The following is a 19,703-nucleotide window of genomic DNA, read 5'->3' as shown; positions in this document are numbered from 1 at the left end:
AGCCAATAACCGACAAGAAGGAGTTGGTTGAGCCATCACTGCAGCAGCATTAGCGTAAGGCTACTTCACAATGCTGTTCATGACGGTTTCAGGAAGCACGGAAGGGAGGGGGGGAGAAGAGAGGAGGAGGGAGGGAGGTAGAGCTAGCCTCCGTTTTGTTTGACAATACTGAACGTCAACAAGAACGACCCAACATAGAGCACCTTTTAAATCTCGAATTACTTTGTGTTGACATTCCAGGAAATCAGAGCTACTCCCTAAACACGTGATAAAATGCTGCTTTCGGTGACACCCAGTTAGTGTGCTCTGGTTTATAAAGAATGTATATTAAACACATGTCCATGTTGCCTTATATCCCTGTCCCTCACTTCCCTACCATTCTCCTTTAGAATAAATCATGTTTCTATGGTATTAACTTGACTGGATGTGTCTTCAGTGAATGTATTTGGTTATGAACTTATACCTGACTTGCTTTATATTGGTTTGTGCTCTTAGCCAAATATTAAACACAGAGCACATACTGTTGTGATTGTGTAGGTTTCTGTGCCCTTTGTTTCTTTCTCCTGTATTGTCCTATTGATTGTGTATTTCCTATTGATTGTGTGGGCTTATGTTCTGTTTCCTGTTTTATTTTTGATAGTCTGGTTTTATGTCTTGTCTAGTTTTACTTCCTGTGTTATCACGTTGTTTTGATTCCTCTACCCACTCCTAATGTGTGGTACCTGTTCCCCAGCCCTAGTGTCACCTCTTCCTTTTTTTCTCATTTACCCTGTGTAGTTTCTGCATTCCCTTTGTTGTCAGATCATTTTGTTCCTGTTAGTGTGTTTCTGTTCGTGTGAAGGGTTACCCTGCGTTCTCTGAATTCCAGTTTGTGATATCCTGTTCTTTTGTTTTTTTTATCTACATTCTGGACTGTGTTTTGCCTTCTTCAGTTTGGACTCCTTGTGTTGGTATGAACTTTATTTTTCTGAAATAAATCCTCAAGCAACTAAACTCCCGCTCGCTCTCTGCATTTGGGTCCACCATTCCCTGAGTACCATGACACATACTGTATGGAAATCAGAGCAATTTTTTAATTTAGATAAATTCCTCACAACAAATGTTGCTGATCAATCAGGATTTATCATTGTATTGATAAGACCAAATGTTTTTGAGTGACAGTATGATATAAAAAACAGTCTTTCTACCAAAACCGAGGCCTCACATAACTACATTTGAAACAGTGAACATGATGTTAAACATGATGTTTTAAAATTGTTTTAGAGCGGGAAGTTGGCAGAGCAGACACATTTTTCAGCAATGCCTTGCATCAGGATTAGTTTTCCTGTTAGCTTGAGTATTTCTTGAGTGTGCAGTCTGGCAGTTGCTAGAGGGACAGAAGCAGAGAGGATTCAAACCTGCAACCTTTAACCTGGCAAAAATATACGAACTGTAGACTGTCAGAATGAATCAGTTGCACTGCAAGCACATATGGCCTGTCCCAATTTGTACTGGATATGTGGCTGGGCACTCTGATATTCATTCAATTCAGTTTTATTTATAGTATCAAATCATAACACTTGTTATCTTGAGACACTTTACAGATAGAGTAAGTCTAGACCACACTCTATAATTTACAAAGCCCCAACAATTACAGTAATTCCCTCAAGAGCAAGCAGTGCGACAGTGGCGAGGAAAAACTCCCTCTTGGGAAGAAACCTGGGACAGACCCAGGCTCTTGGTAGGCGGTGTCTGACAGTGCCGGTTGGGGATGCGATGAACAGTGGCAATAATAGTCACATTAATAATGGAACAATGACTTCAAATGGTAGTCGTAGTAGTTCATGTCATATCAGGGCGCTGCAGGGCGTTACAGGATGTAGCGTGGCCCAGCAGAGCATGGATGGATGTAGCAGGAAGCAGCAGGGTTCAGCAGGGTTCAGCAGGACTCAGCATGACATTGCAGGGCACCGCAGAGCTTAGCAGGGAGTGCAGCAGGACCACAGCGACAGCTGCAACCAGGATCTTGGTTCCAACGTTCTCCAAGGAAATATGCTGGGTAAAAAAAACATAAGGACTCCGGGGAGTAAACTCCCCAGAAGCTAGGATTAGTAACGAGCATTTCTGGGACGGGATGCACACAAATGGTAATAGAAAGGGAGAGGAGAGAGCAGCTCAGTGTGTCAAAGGAAGGAAGTCCCCCGGCAGTCTAGAACTATAACAGCGTAACTAAGAGAGACAGGTCATAAGGAGAGGTGGCCTGTTCGGGCTTGAAACTCTCCCCTGCCGGATTGGGCTGTGCTGGCCTGCCTCCCTCTACTTTTGTTATATTATTAATCTAATGACTATGAAGAGAAGCATATGGGCCTAGTTAGGCGGACGCTGCAACTCCTCACTCCCTAACTATAAGCTTTATCAAATAGGAGAGTTTTAAGTTCATTCTTAAATGCGGTGACAGTTTCTGCCCCCCGAACCCAGATTGGGAGCTGGTTCCAGAGGAGAGGAGCCTGATAACTGAAGGCTCTGGCTCCGATTCTACTTTTAGAGACTCTAGGTACCACCAGTAATTCTGCATTCTGGGAGCGCAGTGCTCTAGTGGGACAATAAAGTATTAGGAGCTCTTCTAGATATGATGGTGCTTGACCATTTAGAGCTTTGTAGGTCAGGAGAAGGATTTTAAATTCAATCCTGGATTCCAATCCAGGAAGCCAATGCAGAGAAGCTAATACAGGAGAAATATGATCTCTTTTCTTAGTTCTTGTGAGAACACGCGCTGCAGCATTCTGGATCAGCTGGAGAGTCTTAAGGGTTTTATTTGAGCAACCTGACAGTAGGGAATTACAATAGTCCAGCCTGGAAGTAACGAATGCATGGACTAGTTTTTCAGCATCGTTTTGAGACAGGATATTCCTAATTTTGGCAATGTTACGAAGATGAAAAAAGGCTGTTCTTGAGGTTTGTTTTAGATGGGCGTTAAAAGGATATATCCTGATCAAAAATAACCCCTAGATTTCTGACAGTAGTGCTGCAGGCCAGGGCAATACCATCCAGAGTAGCTATGTCTTTAGATAATGAGGTTCGGAGGTGTTTAGGGCCCAGCACAATAACTTCAGTTTTGTTAGAGTTTAACATCAGAAAATTATAGGTCATCCAGGATTTTATATCTTTAATGCACCCTTGAAGTTTAGCTAGCTGACTGGTTTCGTCTGGTTTGATTGACAAGTATAATTGGGTGTCATCCGCATAACAGTGAAAGTTAATTGAGTGTTTCCTAATAATATTACCAAGAAGAAGCATATATAAGGAGAATAGAATTGGTTCCACAAGGCTCCACTGAGCCTTGTGGAACGCCATGGCTAACTTTAGCGTACTTGGAGGATTTATCATTAACATTAACAAATTGAGATCGATCAGAGAAATAGGACTTAAACCAGCTTAGAGCGATTCCTTTAATGCCAACTAAGTGTTCCAATCTCTGTAACAGGATGGTATGGTCAATAGTGTCAAACGCAGCACTAAGATCTAGTAAAACAAGTATGGAGACAAGTCCATTGTCTGCAGCAGTTAGAAGGTCGTTAGTAATTTTCACCAGTGCTGTCTCTGTGCTATGATTCTTTCTAAATCCTGATTGAAAGTCATCAAATAAACTATTGCTATGTAGAAAATCACATAACTGATTAGCAACTACCTTCTCAAGGATCTTGGATAGAAAGGGAAGGTTAGATATAGGTCTATAGTTTGCTAAGACCTCAGGATCGAGAGTGGGTTTTTTCGGAAGAGGTTTTATCACAGCTATTTTAAATGATTGCGGTACATAACCTGTTAATAAGGACATATTGATAATATCTAGTAATGAAGTGTTAACCACAGGTAACGCTTCTTTGAGTAGTCTCGTTGGGATGGTGTCTAAGAGACAGGCAGATGGCTTAGCTGAGGATATCTTTAACATTAATTGTTGAAGGTCTATAGGATAAAAGCAGTCTAAGTATATGTCGGGAATAGTCGTTCTTTCTAGCGGTCCTGCATTTAAAGGTGAACCGTTAGAAGTTGAGGGCAAAAGGTGATAGATTTTATCTCTAATTGTTATAATTTTATCATTAAAGAAGCTCATGAAGTCATCACCACTTAGAGCTTTAGGAATAGATGGCTCAATAGAGCTGTGACTCTCTGTCAGCCTGGCTACAGTGCTGAAAAGAAACCTTGGGTTGTTCTTATTTTCTTCTATTAGCGATGAGTAATAGTCTATTCTGGCCTTTCTTAGGGCCTTATAGGTTTTGAGACTTTCTTGCCAATCCAAACGAGATTCTTCCACTTTGGTGGAACGCCATTTACTTTCAAGGTTTCGCGAGATTTGTTTTAATTTGCGAGTTTGGGAGTTATACCAAGGTGCTAATTTCCTTTGCTTCATCAACTTCTTTTTGAGGGGAGCAACAGAGTCTAAAGTCGTCCGTAGGCAGGTCGTAGCACCATCTACAAATGTATCAATTTGAGAGGGACTGAGGTTAACATAAAGGTCCTCTGTTATGTTAAGGCATGACAAAGAGTCAAATGCTGTTGGAATATCTTCCTTAAATTTAGCTATAGCACTGTCAGATAGGCATCTAGTGTAGAAGTTTTTATCTAATTTAGTATAGTCAGGTAGTAATAATTCGAAAGTAATTAAAGAATGGTCTGATAATACCAAATTCTGCGGAAATATTATTAAATCCTCAATTTCAATACCATATGCCAGCACAAGGTCGAGGGTGTGGTTAAAACAGTGCGTCGCCTTGTGCACACTCTGACTGAAACCGATTGAATCCAGTAATGAGTTGAAAGCAGTACTAAGGCTATTATTGTCAACGTCCACATGGATATTAAAATCACCTACAATAAGTACTTTGTCTGATTTAAGGACTAAACATGATAAAAACTCTGAGAATTCAGATAAAAATTCAGAATACGGACCTGGAGCCCTGTAAATAACAACGAATATAATTGGCTGTAATGTTTTCCATTTTGGATGTTGAAGATTAAGAACTAGACTCTCAAACGAGTTATAATTTAGTTTAGGTTTAGGATTAATTAACAGGCTTGAATCAAAGATGGCTGCAACTTCCCCTCCTCGGCTTGAGCCTCTAGGAATTTGAGTATTAATATGACTGGGAGGAGTGGCTTCATTTAGACTAACATATTCTTCATGGCCCAGCCATTGATTGTCTTTTTGTGTATTCTTATTTCTATTTATGCTTTGTTTTAAATGTAAAGCACTTTGGGTTTACGTGTAATGAAAGGTGCTATACAAATAAAATTGACATTGACAATTAATTCATTTTCAAAAATGTAACAGTGACGCTGTTGAGTTTGCCCAGGATTATTGTCGTTGTTGCTTATCTGGTGCCACATGATAACAAAGACATAAATAGTTATGTTATGAAAAGTCACAAAATCTGAAGTGTATGTTTACACACTACGGAGAAAATAAATGTTTGTGTGAGTTGAGGCTCTGCCCCTGCTGATGACCAATCTGAGGTGTGGCTTTACGTGTATATAAAGACAGAACCAGCTGACTGCTGTATCTGTAGATCTGCACTCCAGCACACGGTGAGTTCACTAGAACCTTTCTAAGCATACAACGTGTGTGTTTGCGTACATGTATTTCCTTTGTTAACTGTATTGCATTATGTTGTGATCATGTCTATATCAGTAAGTCATACCCATGGGTAGCTTTGTCTTTATACAGTCATGTGTGACTTGGCTTTATGGTATTTCTGACCTGCTCTGCCTGTTTGCAACATTTTACAAAGCACACTGTCATTTCCACAGTTAAGTGGACTGCATTTGCTTTGTTTCTAGACAATATAGTATTTTAGGTTTTATAACTGCTAAAATCTGCATTTTCATAAAAAGTCATTTATTTTCCTCTGTTAAGAAGGGATTTGTGTGCATTTAAGTGGTTTCTCTCAGTTTCAGGGTTTGGATCTGGATTTTTGAGATGAACTGGAATAACGCAGGTAAATAACTTACTTTGTGTTACCGTCTTTTACACTTTTACTGACACCCCATCCCCACCCTTATGTTTAACTTTATTTATTGAATTTTAAGGATCAGAAATTGACATCAAGTGTGTAGAAACTGAATGAGTATATGATGAGCGCCAACCCTTGTCTTTGACTAGGAAACCGGTTTCTCCCAGGCTCAGGCTTTTTTCCTCAGCCAATGGCAGGAGGATACAATCCTCAATATCCACCAGGCACTGTCTACCCTCCTCAGCCTTGGGGTGCACCTGGGTACGGTACTGTAGCCCCACCTTATGGAGGGTATGGACCTGGCTATGAGTCTTGGCAGGGACATGAGCACAGGCATCATCATGAGCATGGACATCATCATGGACATCATCATGGACATCATCATGGTCATCATCACCATCATGGCTGCTAACACAATCATGGTCACAAGAAAGGAAGCACATGTCATGGGGTAAGATCCAGTTGATTTACTGATCAAAGTGCAAATTATGGAGTCTCTCTTGTAACAACCATACAGTATCACAGTCCACTTCCAATAAGTAGCCAGGTAATATACTGTAGAATGCTGTGAATATCTGTGTGGTCAGTAGTACTGCGTAAGGCCGGAAGAGGTAAAAGTGATCATATTTTCATTGTCTGTTGTGTAATTTATATTAAAAAAAATATTGTTTTTTAAATGTAAATACAAATAGTTTTAGGAATTTCAACAAGTTACATATACTTTTATCATTGGAACATTTCCTGATGTTACCTTCATGGTTAAGGTTTGCTAAAGTTTAGGCATCACTTGGTTAAACATCATGAAAGACCACCATAATGTGGCAACAATCAAAATTTGTTATAATAATAACAATGGATCAACTGACTATATGCAATGTGAAAGGTGTCACTTTACACCTCTCTTCAGCTCTACAAACCAACTTCTGGTTCTAGTTTAAGGTTTGGTGGCCCAAACCAAAACACCAATAGGAGAGCAGCAAACTAAAACTAAAACTAAAATAGAAAATTAAAAGGCAGTGAATAAAATGGTTTCTTAAAGGTCCTATATTATGCTCATTTTTCTTAGGCAGTGTCCTAATTTAGGATCCTAGTGGCACATTTCTCTGTGGATTGAACATTTTGATACTTTCACAGTTTATTTTATAGCAACTCGACCTGCTTTGTGTATCACTTTTTATAATAAGGGCCCTTTAAAGTAGTTTTTTTTTTTTTATAAATTCCTAGATCCAGAAAAATATTCATCATTCAGACACACTAATGACACTGAATTGATTATTCACTCATCACTTTATTCATTTCTTACCGTGTTTTTGATGATATCATTCAATTATGAAGTCCTAACTTAAATACCGGTTTGACACGTCATCATGACTAAAAAGACAATGTCTGTCCCTGCTGTAGTACTCCAGCAGCTCCTGCAGCAGCGACTCGGACTAGATGAAGATGAAGGAAACAAGACAAGTTGCCACCAGGAATCCTTCACCCTGCTACCTTATAGTAGATTATAATAAACAGTTTGTTTGATTTCAAATGTTGGGATTATAAAAAGCACCACAAGGTTTTTAGAAAGCTGTTAAAGTCAGGTTCAGCTGTTACATATTATGAAGTGTTTAGCCAATGTATTTGAAAATAGAAGTAATGTATTGTAGTGATGTATTAGCTTTGGCAGTAGTCAGTGTGTGGCAGGGGGTATGTTTTTGATGTGTTAGACAATGATTGTAATTGTTCCCTTGTGGTAAACAACATAAAACAAGTTTCTGTTATTCATAAAAGCATGTCTTCCTGCAATGCCCTGCCTCTTTATTCCCTATTCCATTTGACCTCATAGTTTCCATTACTCTGTGTGTGTGTTTTCTATCAGTGTGTATTAATATTATCTTTATTTACCCAGGGAGTGTTGAATTAAGACCTGTTTTTTTGTCCTCTTTATAGTTACAGTTTAGCTTAACTTCCTTTATTGATTAGCACAGCCTAAGCTGGGTGGGTGGGAGGGGAAAATGTGGTTGTGGTTTATAATTGTCTTTCTTTATTGTGTATGTCTTTTAAAAAAAATTAAATATGTATACCATTGCATACATATTATAATTACATTTATACAATATACAATACAGTTGTAGACAGGAAAGGGTGGAGAGAGAGAGGGATGACATACAGCAAAGGTCGGAATCGAACCCTGGGCCGCTGCGGTAAGGATGGAGCCTTGGTACATGGGCGCATGGTCTACCAAGTGAGCTCCCTATTTATTTTTTATTTTTTTATTTTATGCATATTAAACAGGCACATACAAATGAAAAAGTAAGAAAACCCATCAAAAACAACAACAAAAACAGAACAAGTAGAGACACCAGACGCCCCCTTTGACATGTAGATTAATATATCTTAATTAGCATCTCTCCTTTCACCTTTTTGTCTAAATGTAAACTGGAAGGCGAGCCAAGTAAACTGTTCCCATGGATCACTTCAAACTCTCATTGGGCAGGAAACTCTAACTGCTTTCTCTACTGCACTGCGTCATGTGGACACAAACCTTCCAACATGCTGCAACTCAGTGGAGTTCTGTACACTGGGTAATATAGTATTAACTGATGTCATGTTTAAACTTGGACATATTGCGTTCTGACTTATGAGAGTTATCCACATAATAATAATGGCTGAGCTGTGATATGTGCAGGTAGTGAGCTTATCAGAACAAGATCTAAAGATCTTGAGTGATATCAAAAGCACATATAGCAGACACATAGTGACAAAAGCGCACACAGAGGTCCATTTCGGATTATCACTCCTTACTCCCTTTCCTACTACCTTTACCTTAACCTCTTTGTAAAACACCATTGGGTCAAGGAAAGATAAAGCTGGGAGGTGGGATTTAATTACTTCGTGAAGTTGATTGGATGTTGTCAGCTGGTGCAAGGAATTATGGGGTGTGAATGTTCTCAATGTATAATTATGTTGTCAAATATCATGGGTGTGTGTGTGAGTTTATTTGTTTAGCTGAGGTGCAGGGACAGATGACCGCAAAAGCACATAGTGGCTCTATTTGGTCACAGGTGTGGTTGACAACAGGATCACAAGACAAGACAATGTAACTGGTTTAGCCAGTAGATGCTGATAAACAAGCTGGTTTTAACTCCTCCACCTGTCTTACATTTCTTCTTCTGGTAAATCAGGGGATTTCCTAATGTTTGAACCAGGGGCCTGTTTCACAAAAGCAGAATATATAAATCCAGGATAACTGATAAATCGAGGCTTGACCTAGTCTAATCTGTGCATCCTGGCTTGGTGCGTTTCACAAAGGCCGAGCCAGGCTGAGGAGGAGCGACTAGGTCGAGCCAGGCTGAAGTAATTCAGATAGATGCGCGTCCACGGCTTTCCTCAAAAGACCGCGAGGTCGATCACAGATTTACTGATGCCAAAATGGAGACTACGCATTGTACATACTTTATACAGAGTGAGCAGCAGCTTCTTATGGAAGTATGATATCATGAAATACATTTGTATAAAAAGAAAAGAAACACGGCCGCTGTAATGAAACAGCGAGAAAGCGTGGCAGACGATTGCGGACCGACTGAATGCGTAATTGTAGCCTAAATATATACATTAACTGACAACTGCTCTGAATTGAAACCGTCATAATCATACCATTCAAGGATTAGGCTACTAATCATTTGCGCAAATTAACAGTTGTACTCTTTGCCTTAAAAGTAAGCAGAAGATAATGTTACTCAGGAAATTTACCATAAAGATCAATTTTCTACAACGCTAGAATATGATGCGTAAATATCTCTTTCACTCTGTTTCTCCCTCTCTCTCTCATGGGCTAAAATATAAATGTCCTAAGTCATATTAACTTCCACTGCTCGCGTTTAATGCAAAGTGTACAACTGTTCGTTTTTGCCAATGACAGTGACTTATTGAATGGTTTCAGTTAAGAGCAGTAGTTCATAAATGTATATTTTTAGACTATCATTCAGTCTGTCCGCTATTGTCTGCCACGCTTTTTTCGCGTTTTTTTTTTTATTTGATAGAGGACGAGTTTCCTTCTCTACATATGATATGCCTTGCTCCCTGTATATATGGACATAGAAAATAAAGACACTAAAGAACTTAGACTCTAAAATCTAGAAACTATGAAGATAATTAAGTGATAAATTCCATGCACACTGTAAACATGAATGGAACAGAGTGATATTCATCAGTTATTTCCCCCCAAATATAAGGTCAAAAACCATTGAGGTGTCCTCTCCCTGTTGTCATGAATGCACAGTAGCCTACATCACTAGATAGTTACTGGTCCAGTGAACTAAGACTATAATTTGGGAGGACTGTACAATTAGGATATGTTCTTAAAATTGTACAATCCTCCCAAATTATAGTTGCAGTTTACTGGACAACACAAATTGTGTGCTAAGAATGCCAAATACAATGTACATGGAAGTGGAACAAACATGATACTTATTGTTAAAGAATAAAAAAAAAAATGAATCAACCAAAATAATTCAAGGTGCATTGGTCAACTATAGAAATGTACAGTATTGTATGTATTGCCCTTAGTAACAGACTTCATTTAAAACACATTTGAAATTTGATCAGCCTTTTCTAATTATCTCAACAACTGCCATAATATATTAATTAAACTTCTAACAACAATATGAACATCAGTCTTCATACAGCAATATAACAGTAATAATGTCACATGAATAATTATAAAAATAATGGTCACAACTTTAAATAATAACAGTACTTAAATGAACAGAAATATGCACCTGTTGTATTTTAATCCAGGCTGATAACAATAGGGTAAAACCACTGCTGGGTGATCAGAAAAGGCTACAGGATTAAATAAATCCTGGCTGTTAGCCTGGTCAGGAGCAGGCTAGCTGTACAGAATAAATCTCCATGGTGATTTATGTGCCTCTGCTTTCGTGAAACCGAATCAAGGCTTAATTCATCCAGGATAACTGGGAAATCCCGGCTTAATCCCTTATCTTGGTTTTGTGAAACAGGCCCCAGGCCTTAAAGCTAGTATGTGCATATTGGAGGATTAGAAGAACACAGACTATATGGTGAATTCTCCCCACAACAAGAGTTAGGATTAAATTACAAAGTAAAGATATATACAGATATATTCTTTTTGAAATATTTCTGGATTCAAATCCATTTTCTCCCTCTTGCTCTGTGGGTTTAATTCTTCTATCCAGTGGTGGAAGAAGTATTTAGATCCTTTACTTAAGTAAAAGTACTAATACCACACTGTAAAAATACACTTACAAGTAAATTGAAAATGTTACTTAAGTAAAAGTATGTCGATATCATCAGGTTAATGTACTCAAACTATTGAAAGTAAAAGTACTCAATGCAGAAACATCCTCACATTGTAGAAACTGGAAACGATCCAAACTGTTCTGTCAATCTACTAAGTGTTTAATGGTCTAATCATTTCAGCTGGACTTGTGTTCCCTGTTGAACTCTGTGACCTGTAACATGATGGACCTTACACACCTAACATGATGAGTACATATGTGACTTAGTTTGTTGCAGGCTTGTCTGTCATCACTCTTCAGAAGAGCTTTGTCTCCTGATATCATCACACTGCTGAGTTCTGAGGAAAATGTTCCAAACAAACAGGTATGTCAAAAACACGCTGTGCAGAGGACAAAAGCAATTCCAAAGAAACACACAGGTTATGTGAAATGTTTTGTGTGCATTCGACCAGATCCTACCTGTAGATATCTCAAAATGTTCACAACACCACTACGAGTATTACAAATAACATGTGATTGCTATAACAAACATGCAGTATTCCTCTTGTAAACATAGATACACGTACATGCACTTATGGTACAGATTATACACATTGCCCCTCACATAGTGTACCCTAATGTATAATTTCTGAGCACATCACACCTTTACACACACCTTTGTGTAAAAAAAAGACCATTATTTGAACAGGGAAATATTACAATATATTTATTTATATTATTTAAATATTTATATATATAATTGATATATATTTGCCCTTTGGTGTGTGTGTGTGTGTGTGTGTGTGTGTGTGTGTGTGAGAGAGAGAGTAAGTATTTGTATGGTCGCACTTGTATGTCTTTAGTTTTTGTTGATTGTTTTGTTGTGTATTCTTATTTCTATTTATGCTTTGTTTTAAATGTAAAGCACTTTGGGTTTACGTGTAATGAAAGGTGCTATACAAATAATATTGACATTGACAATTCATTTCTAGGACAAAGATCTTCAGGAAACGGAGCAGACAGGTAAAAAAAAAAAGAAACTAAACTATATACAAATCTCGAAAGCTGGTGAATACGCATACTCAGCGGTCAGCAACAACCCGGCGGGGAGAGGAAAGTCCGGCTGGTATTTGAAGCCAGTTGAATGAAGCAGGAGTAGCAGATGCGCTGATTGGGATGGGTGCCAGGTGGGAGGAGAGTCAGCAGTGGGGGGGGGGAGGCGTGTCCACACTCTGTGGAACATGCAGGTGGAAACAGGAACACAGAAAACCAAAACACACCAAACACACGGAAGGCATAATAAAATGAAGAAATAAAACAAAACACATACACACACACACACACACACACAACACACCAGACTGTCACCGTGCGGAAGTCACGGCATGCGGGGGCGTGACACACTGACACTGACAATTAATTCATTTTCAAAAATGTAACAGTGACGCTGTTGAGTTTGCCCAGGATTATTGCCATTGTTGCTTATCTGGTGCCACATGATGACAAAGACATAAATAGTTATGTTATGAAAAGTAACAAAATCTGAAGTGTATGTTTACACACTTTAAAGAGAAAATAAATGTGTGTGTGAGTTGAGGCTGTGCCCCTGCTGAGGACCAATCTGAGGTGTGGCTTTACGTGTATATAAAGACAGAGCCAGCTGACTGCTGTGACTTTTGATTGTACTCCAGCACACGGTGAGTTCACAGAACCTAAGCAACAGTTAACCATATGCGTTTAGAAGTATGTTAACGAACTTCAGGTTCAACCAGGGTTTTCTGTATCACCACGGTGGATCACTAGTTACCGGGTAAAATCGCCATGGTAACTTCTGTTGAACACCTAACCTGGTCGGGAGCAGATTATGTTGGAGATTATTAACCGGTGTTAACATTCCCTGATGGGTATTTTTATGAAAGATATAGATTGTCAGCGGAGGGAATTACTCTATTATTGCCATTTGTCGGCATATTGAGCCGTGTGTTGCCAATGCGCACATCTGTTTGAATTATGTTTTAATATTTTTTATTTGCTCTCACGATCGCTACTGCCAGGGTTGGAACTGAAATAATAGGCTATGGAATAGTTTATGGAATGCACAAGTGTAATTGATATTGTGCCTGACTGATGGGGAAGTGATATTGATAAGCGTTGTGCTTTACGCATCTACAGCGTCGGCTATTTATTTATGTATTTTTTTTGTTCAGCGTTCCTTTCTGTTTTAGGAAGCAGCGACTGTATCGCGTTTTGTCTGTAAAACTGTGGCGGTGCCAGAGATGTTCTTTTGCTGGTGCTTTGGGGATGCTGGACACTTCAGTGAGGGTGCTCCGAAATGTTGAGTTTCCCTTGACACAAATGGCCTCGCGCAGATGCGCACCCACCTCCGCCGCGGTTTACTAAGCGAGCGAACGAGAGAGATTTGGCGAGATTGAGTTTTGCGCCGCCCCCCCAGTCTCACATTGCCAGATCTCCACAGCGCTGTGTCAGCGATAGAGTACCAATGTATGTTCATTTTAGTTTCTAGCTTCCATGTAAGTTAGATGGCACAAACATTTGGTCTAATCATAATTGGTCTGGCAACCCAGAGGCCAGTGTTTTTGTTTCCAGATTTGTGTGCATGGTGACTTATGATGGGGGGGTCTGGGGGTCCACCCCCTGAAAATTTTGAGCATTAAATACTTAATTTCCTGCATTCTGCTGAATATGTATGCACTTATTTTTCTTAACCTTTTTCTGAATCAATTTATGCTGGAAATATCTTTATGTAAAGGGAAACATAGATTACAATCCAAAGATAAAAACATAATGGAATATTTTGCAGTAAGGCTCTCAGGCATTCTGTATTGCTTTCATCTATTTATTCTCCTTTGGATCGATGTTTCTAATTATATCTGAGTCAGCACACATGTAGCCTAGGCATCATTTACTCTTTCCACTATTGCTTCTTTTGTCGAGGAAGTAACCACCTTAAATGTGCATATGACAATTATTCACCTCAATGATACATTAATTAATTTTAATGAATTAATAAACCCCTGGACTGTAATATTTCAGATGTGAGCAAGATTTCTGCTCATGTTCAAAACTTTGTGCACATTCAAAATACAGTATATCTCATCTGTGTTCTCTGAGGTTTGGAGGAGTTTTGATATTGTGAGAAAAATAAAGTGATAATACAATAGGCTATTACAAGAATAAAGTCCCTATATTTCAGAAAATAATCCACCTGCACCATAGTCTGCTGTGCATTACGTGATTGCTCTGCTGATACGGTAGATCTCAGACCTCCTGCCAGACACAGAGCCCCGTTTGGGACGCTGGTCTCTGAATGAGATAGGGTTAGGAAGTGGCTGTAGGCTATGCTGCTCTACATCGGAGGTGGAAACACAAAACTACGCAGAAATAGGGACACATCTGCCGCAGCATGCCCACAACAGAGCGCATTCTTTATAAACCTGAAGCTGCACAGACCACGGAAGGTGCGCTTGCAGCAGCTCTGTGTCTGTGCCGCTGCTAGTCTCTATTTCTACAGCGAGAGTGAACACTAATGGTGCGTTCTTTTTGTCTTGTGATCGCGACTAGTAGCTCGAGCGTGACGTCACATCCGTGTCGAAAAACGAATAACCGCGGGTTGTTGCATTCTTTTTGTTACACAATATTACGAGTCGGAGAAAAGATGGATTTTTGTAACATTTTTAGTAACATTTAGGATTCTATTCACCCAGTTATTGACATATTACACGCATATATTTCACAGTTTGATACATGAAAATTACGTTTTGATTAACGTTAGGCTACTGCTCTGCTTTCTGCTCAAGACTCGGCTTAAAGCCATTGTTGTCATATAGCAACCGAGCGTCTCTAGCCAATTTCAGCTGCACAAGCTACAAAATAACTAATTAGGCGGTATTTAACTCCTAATAAGACTGTAGAGACATGCCTATAGGTAGCAGTATACAGCGCTATGTTTAACTCCTAATAAGACTGTAGCGACATGCCTATAGGTAGCAGTATACAGCGTTATGTGTACGACTTCTTCATTTGGTTACAACAAAGACAAAAGCGCTTAAAATTGTAGATAACCACAATGTTTACTACGTGTGATGCACGACGTAGCCATCTTTGAAAGTGAGCTCGGGGTCCTCTGAGTTCAGACGACTTGACGAGTCGTAAATACGTCCCCGGGTCGCCTTTTTGCAACTTCGGTCGTAATCTCGAAAACAACTCGTGAAAAAAAACCACGGGGGACAAAAGAACGCACCCATTGGGAACGCAGCTCTGCTTCAGAGCTCCGTGTGTTTGACCCATAGACTGGAAACGTCGCGTAATGAAAGGTTGACAAGTAAACGTGTGACTGAGGGGGCACCCTAGGATGATCATGCTTAATAAACACGTTTTATTTCGCTCGTCATTCTAATTCTATTATTAATGGGAAGTAGACCTGAGGGCGACACGGCGTCCCCAACACATTTGACACCCTAGGCAATCGCCTAGGTCGCCTATAGCAATCGCCGGCCCTGACTGTAATGTTCTTCTACGAGACAGAGATAAGAGTAAAGTTCTTGCATGGACTCCTATCAGGTGACTCCCCCACTGTGGCCTGGCTGTGCGATCCCCTGGTCTAAAGTCATGTACAGCAGGGTGACGTTAAGCATCCTCAGGAGCAATCACGGCCGTGGTCAGGTCACCTTCCTCCGGCTGCTTTTCCTCGTCCCAGTTGGTGACAAGTTCACCATATCTCTCAGTCTCATTTACAGGTTGTGATAAAGTCTCCACACCTTGACCTTTAGGGAGTAAAAAACTATCCATTGCTAGCGTTAGACTCACTTCTCTAATCCTAACTGCTCCAAATATTGAGCTCTGCTTCTTATTCTGTGAATACTTTACTGCAGAAGTAAGTTCAAAAGGTCAATGTGTGCTGCACCCTTTGGCCGAGTACATCACGTGTTTTTTTTTTTTTTTTAGCCTAAAAATAATCTGTTCGTTTTATTAATCTATTTATTCATTTTTCAAATATAAATTATACAATTTTTTTATTATTTATAAATCAACCATAGCAATTTCTTGGGGATGCTAAAGGGGTGCTATGGCAAACCTAGGGGTAGCTACAGCACCCCCTAGCCCCTCCCTGGCACTGTAAAACCGTGTCTGTATTCTTCATATTTATGTAGAATTATGGTTTACTACTATATCAAACATGCGGCTCTGGTAGATGTTTGTGATTGGTCGTGCTGTGCAAACACCACCTCTTTTATGTGACCGTGCGCTGCTGGATTGGGAAGCCCTGGGTTGACTGAACTAGTTGTTAACCACCATTGGGAAGCCGGGTAGGCTAACTGAAAGAAATCCAGGGCATGTTGATCTTGATTCATAGTACAGGCCTCAGGTAATCCGCTTATCAAAACAAGATCTAAAGATCAAAATGTATTCAAAGTTTTATGACTTATGCAAATGATCAAAACCTCTCATGGCTCGTCAAAAAGATCAGTTGTAAACAAAAAATGTATACAGAAAAGTACAGCAAAATTTAGATTTTTGTTTTAATGTTTCTGCCCTTAATTGATGGGACAGCCTACATATGAAAGGGGGAAGACATGCAGGAAAAGGACTGCAGGTCGGACCTGCACCTTGGACCTCCGCACCGAAGAAAAAACTTCTATGTATGGGTGTGCACTCTACCGACTGGGCTGCCTGGGCACTATTTGATTTTAGTGTTTTTATCCATATCTTTTTATATATTGAGTTTGACTGTAAAATATTATGTATACACTCACTCACTCACAAAGCAAAAAAGCTTGTTATGAGAGTTCAGGCACTGCCCACAGTGATGGAAAGTTGATCAAGTTAACTGCACATATAATGGCGTTTTTCCATTACATGGTACCTGCTCGACTCGCCTTGACTCTACTCGCCTTGACTCGGCGCACTGTGCGTCCCTTTTCCATTGCAGATTTTAGTACTGCTGATTTTAGTGGCTGGTCGTCATAGCGACTGCCGTGGGCGTGGGTAGCGTTGCATCATCCCCCCCCCATTTCCTGGTTCTCCTTCTCCGTAAACAACATGAAATCAACAAGATGGTTAACTTTTACTGCTCCAGATTTCCCACCGTGGTCAGAAAGAACAGGGGAGACACTTTGTTTCGTATGTATGTATGTATGTGTGTATGTGTGTATGTGTGTATGTATGTATGTATGTATGTATGTATGTATGTATGCGTGTATGTGTGTATTTCAATAGAGTATTTCTGATTATGTATATATTTATTGTACATACAACATATAAATGAGTTCTGGAGATTGATCCATCAACCAAATATCTAAAGGTTTAACCAAACCCCTGTGGAGTCCAACTGGTGGTGGAGAATAAATAGAGATCAACACCAACCATCGCACCTGCAGAAGGGAGGAGGCGGAGACTTCTTTCCGAAACCCAACCGGGGGCTTTGCAGGGTATCGTTAGGCTCGTCGACCCTGTTTCCCATTTTGAAACTTTTTTTTGTATGTATGTGTATGAGAGAGAGAGAGACGCTGCGGAGCTAATCGCCGGCACTATCTCACTTCTCCCTCGCTCACCAGCTACACACACACGGTGACTCGACACACACCAGCGCACAAGTAGGCTATAAACATCAGGCCACTTGTATGCTATGGAGAAAGCTCTGCGTGGAGCCTCCGGCAGCAAAAAACCACCGCTGGCTAAACTATTTAAAAATGCCGTCTGTCGCTAGCAATGCAGTGACGATTCTTTCCGACCAATCTGTAGCCTGCAGGGTTTCGCGTCACCTTCTCGGCTCGCCTCAGCTCGCTTGGAACCTCGACTGAGGAGGTACTAAAAAAAAGTACCTGTTAGCAGGTACCAGGTACTTTTTTTCATAATGGAAAACTAAAAGAGTAGAGTAGAGTAGGTACCATGTAATGGAAAAGCGCCATTAAGGAGCAGCAGGTGATGGCTGTGTCTGTGGATCTGCTCTCAGCACACAGAAACTTCACCTCTAAAACTCTGCTGAGGACTTTCAGCTCTCTACGGTTCTTAAAACCAGATCCATGATTGTAAATGTTTGGTAAAAGACGACCTGTGATTTGTTTTAAAGTATTGTTCTTTTTTGCTTTCAGGATCTAACCTACGGTTTCAAAATGTACGGACAGAACCAAGGTAAATCACACAACCACCTTCAATTATAATGAATGTGCTTTACATATTTGATAATCGCCTTTGCTATGTATTAACTAACTGATTTCTCTTTTCTTGTTATGTTTAGGAAACCAGTACCCTCCTGGTTATCCGAACAATCCTCAGCAGATGCCAGGGGGATTCCCTCAATATCCTCCAGGCACTGTCCCAGGACCAAACTACCCTCCTCAGCCCTACGGTCCACACGGAGGCCAACCGGGATATGGACCTGGTTTTGGTCCAGGCCAAGGACAGGGATATGGACCTGGACCAGGTTTTGGTCCAGGACAGGGATATGGAGCTGGACCAGGTTTTGGGCCAGGCCAAGGACAGGGATATGGACCTCGACCAGGTTTTTGTCCAGGACAGGGATATGGAGCTCGACCAGGTTTTGGTCCATTCCAAGGACCGGGATATGGACCTCGACCAGGTTTTGGTCCAGGCCTATGCCATGGATGTGGACACAGCCATGGTGAGGGCCACGTATGCCATGGACATGGCCACAGGCACGGTCACGGTCACGGTCACAGGCACAGGCACAGGCATGGTCACAGGCATGAGCGATGTCACAAGAAAGGAAGGCACTCTCGGGGGGTAAGATTCAGTCATTTTCTAAAATATGATTCTTACATGTTGGTTTGTTTGCTCCAGAAATTAGACTGTATTTAGACTTCAAACTGTGAAAAATGGAACAAAAAAGTTGTGCAATAATGTCAACTAATCCCAGCACATCACAGAGCTGCTGTACATTGGTCAAATATTAGCAAATTATTCCAAATCTTTTGCACTGAGTGGTAGACTATAATTTTTATGTTCTCAAATTTAAGTATGTAGACAAAACGGCTATAATTGAAGTTTCAGATTTGTTTTGTAGATTATTGAAGTGATTCACTGATGTCTGTGGTATGTTTATCCCTTCTGTAGTCCTCCAGCAGCTCCTGCAGCAGCGACTCGGACTAGATAAAGATTCCTGGGACAGGAGGAGGAGGAGGAGGAAGAAGACAAGATGGCACCTGGAGACCTTCATCCTGCTACTATATATTATAATCAATCAAAGCATTTATACAAAAAAAGACTCTCTCCTGACACCCATCCAGGATCCAACAATGCTGGATGTTTGAAAATTATTTTAGATTAGCCATGTTATGACCGGTTGACATGATCAGATGCTATTAAGCTTTAATTGATATTTCATAACTTTGTTGTACGAGACGCATTTCAGACATTATTGTATCCATGACTGTTTGTGAGAAACAAAGTGCTTTCTGTGTATGATACAGCTAGTAAAGTAACAATGCAATGTCTT

The 19,703-nt window shown here is 40.2% G+C and overlaps 1 protein-coding gene and 1 long non-coding RNA gene across 3 annotated transcripts; both read left to right on the top strand.

Moving 5' to 3' along the window:
• The first annotated feature begins 5,528 nt into the window (after nt 1–5,528).
• LOC120570604 lies at nt 5,529–7,775 on the top strand. The gene is made up of 4 exons (XR_005641088.1): nt 5,529–5,562; nt 5,926–5,972; nt 6,137–6,438; nt 7,389–7,775. It is a non-coding gene; the product is annotated as an uncharacterized LOC120570604 (long non-coding RNA).
• A 3,805-nt stretch (nt 7,776–11,580) lies between these two features.
• On the top strand, nt 11,581–19,701 carry LOC120570601 (keratin-associated protein 21-1-like). 2 transcript variants are annotated; one of them, XM_039819014.1, is made up of 5 exons: nt 11,581–11,612; nt 12,220–12,250; nt 18,340–18,379; nt 18,486–18,991; nt 19,322–19,701. In XM_039819014.1, exons 1-5 carry the CDS (start codon nt 11,596–11,598, stop codon nt 19,355–19,357), a joined length of 630 nt encoding a protein of 209 aa, XP_039674948.1. In that variant the 5' UTR covers nt 11,581–11,595; the 3' UTR covers nt 19,358–19,701. The 2 variants fall into 2 exon arrangements, with proteins under 2 accessions (XP_039674948.1, XP_039674949.1); XM_039819015.1 differs by lacking the exons at nt 11,581–11,612; nt 12,220–12,250 and adding an exon at nt 12,736–12,924.
• Nucleotides 19,702–19,703: the final 2 nt, after the last annotated feature.

Source organism: Perca fluviatilis, chromosome 12, assembly GCF_010015445.1.
Source record: "Perca fluviatilis chromosome 12, GENO_Pfluv_1.0, whole genome shotgun sequence".
NCBI classification, from domain to species: domain Eukaryota; kingdom Metazoa; phylum Chordata; class Actinopteri; order Perciformes; family Percidae; genus Perca; species Perca fluviatilis.
Note: the sequence above shows the minus strand (reverse complement) of the source record. Positions and strands in the feature narration are given on the sequence as shown.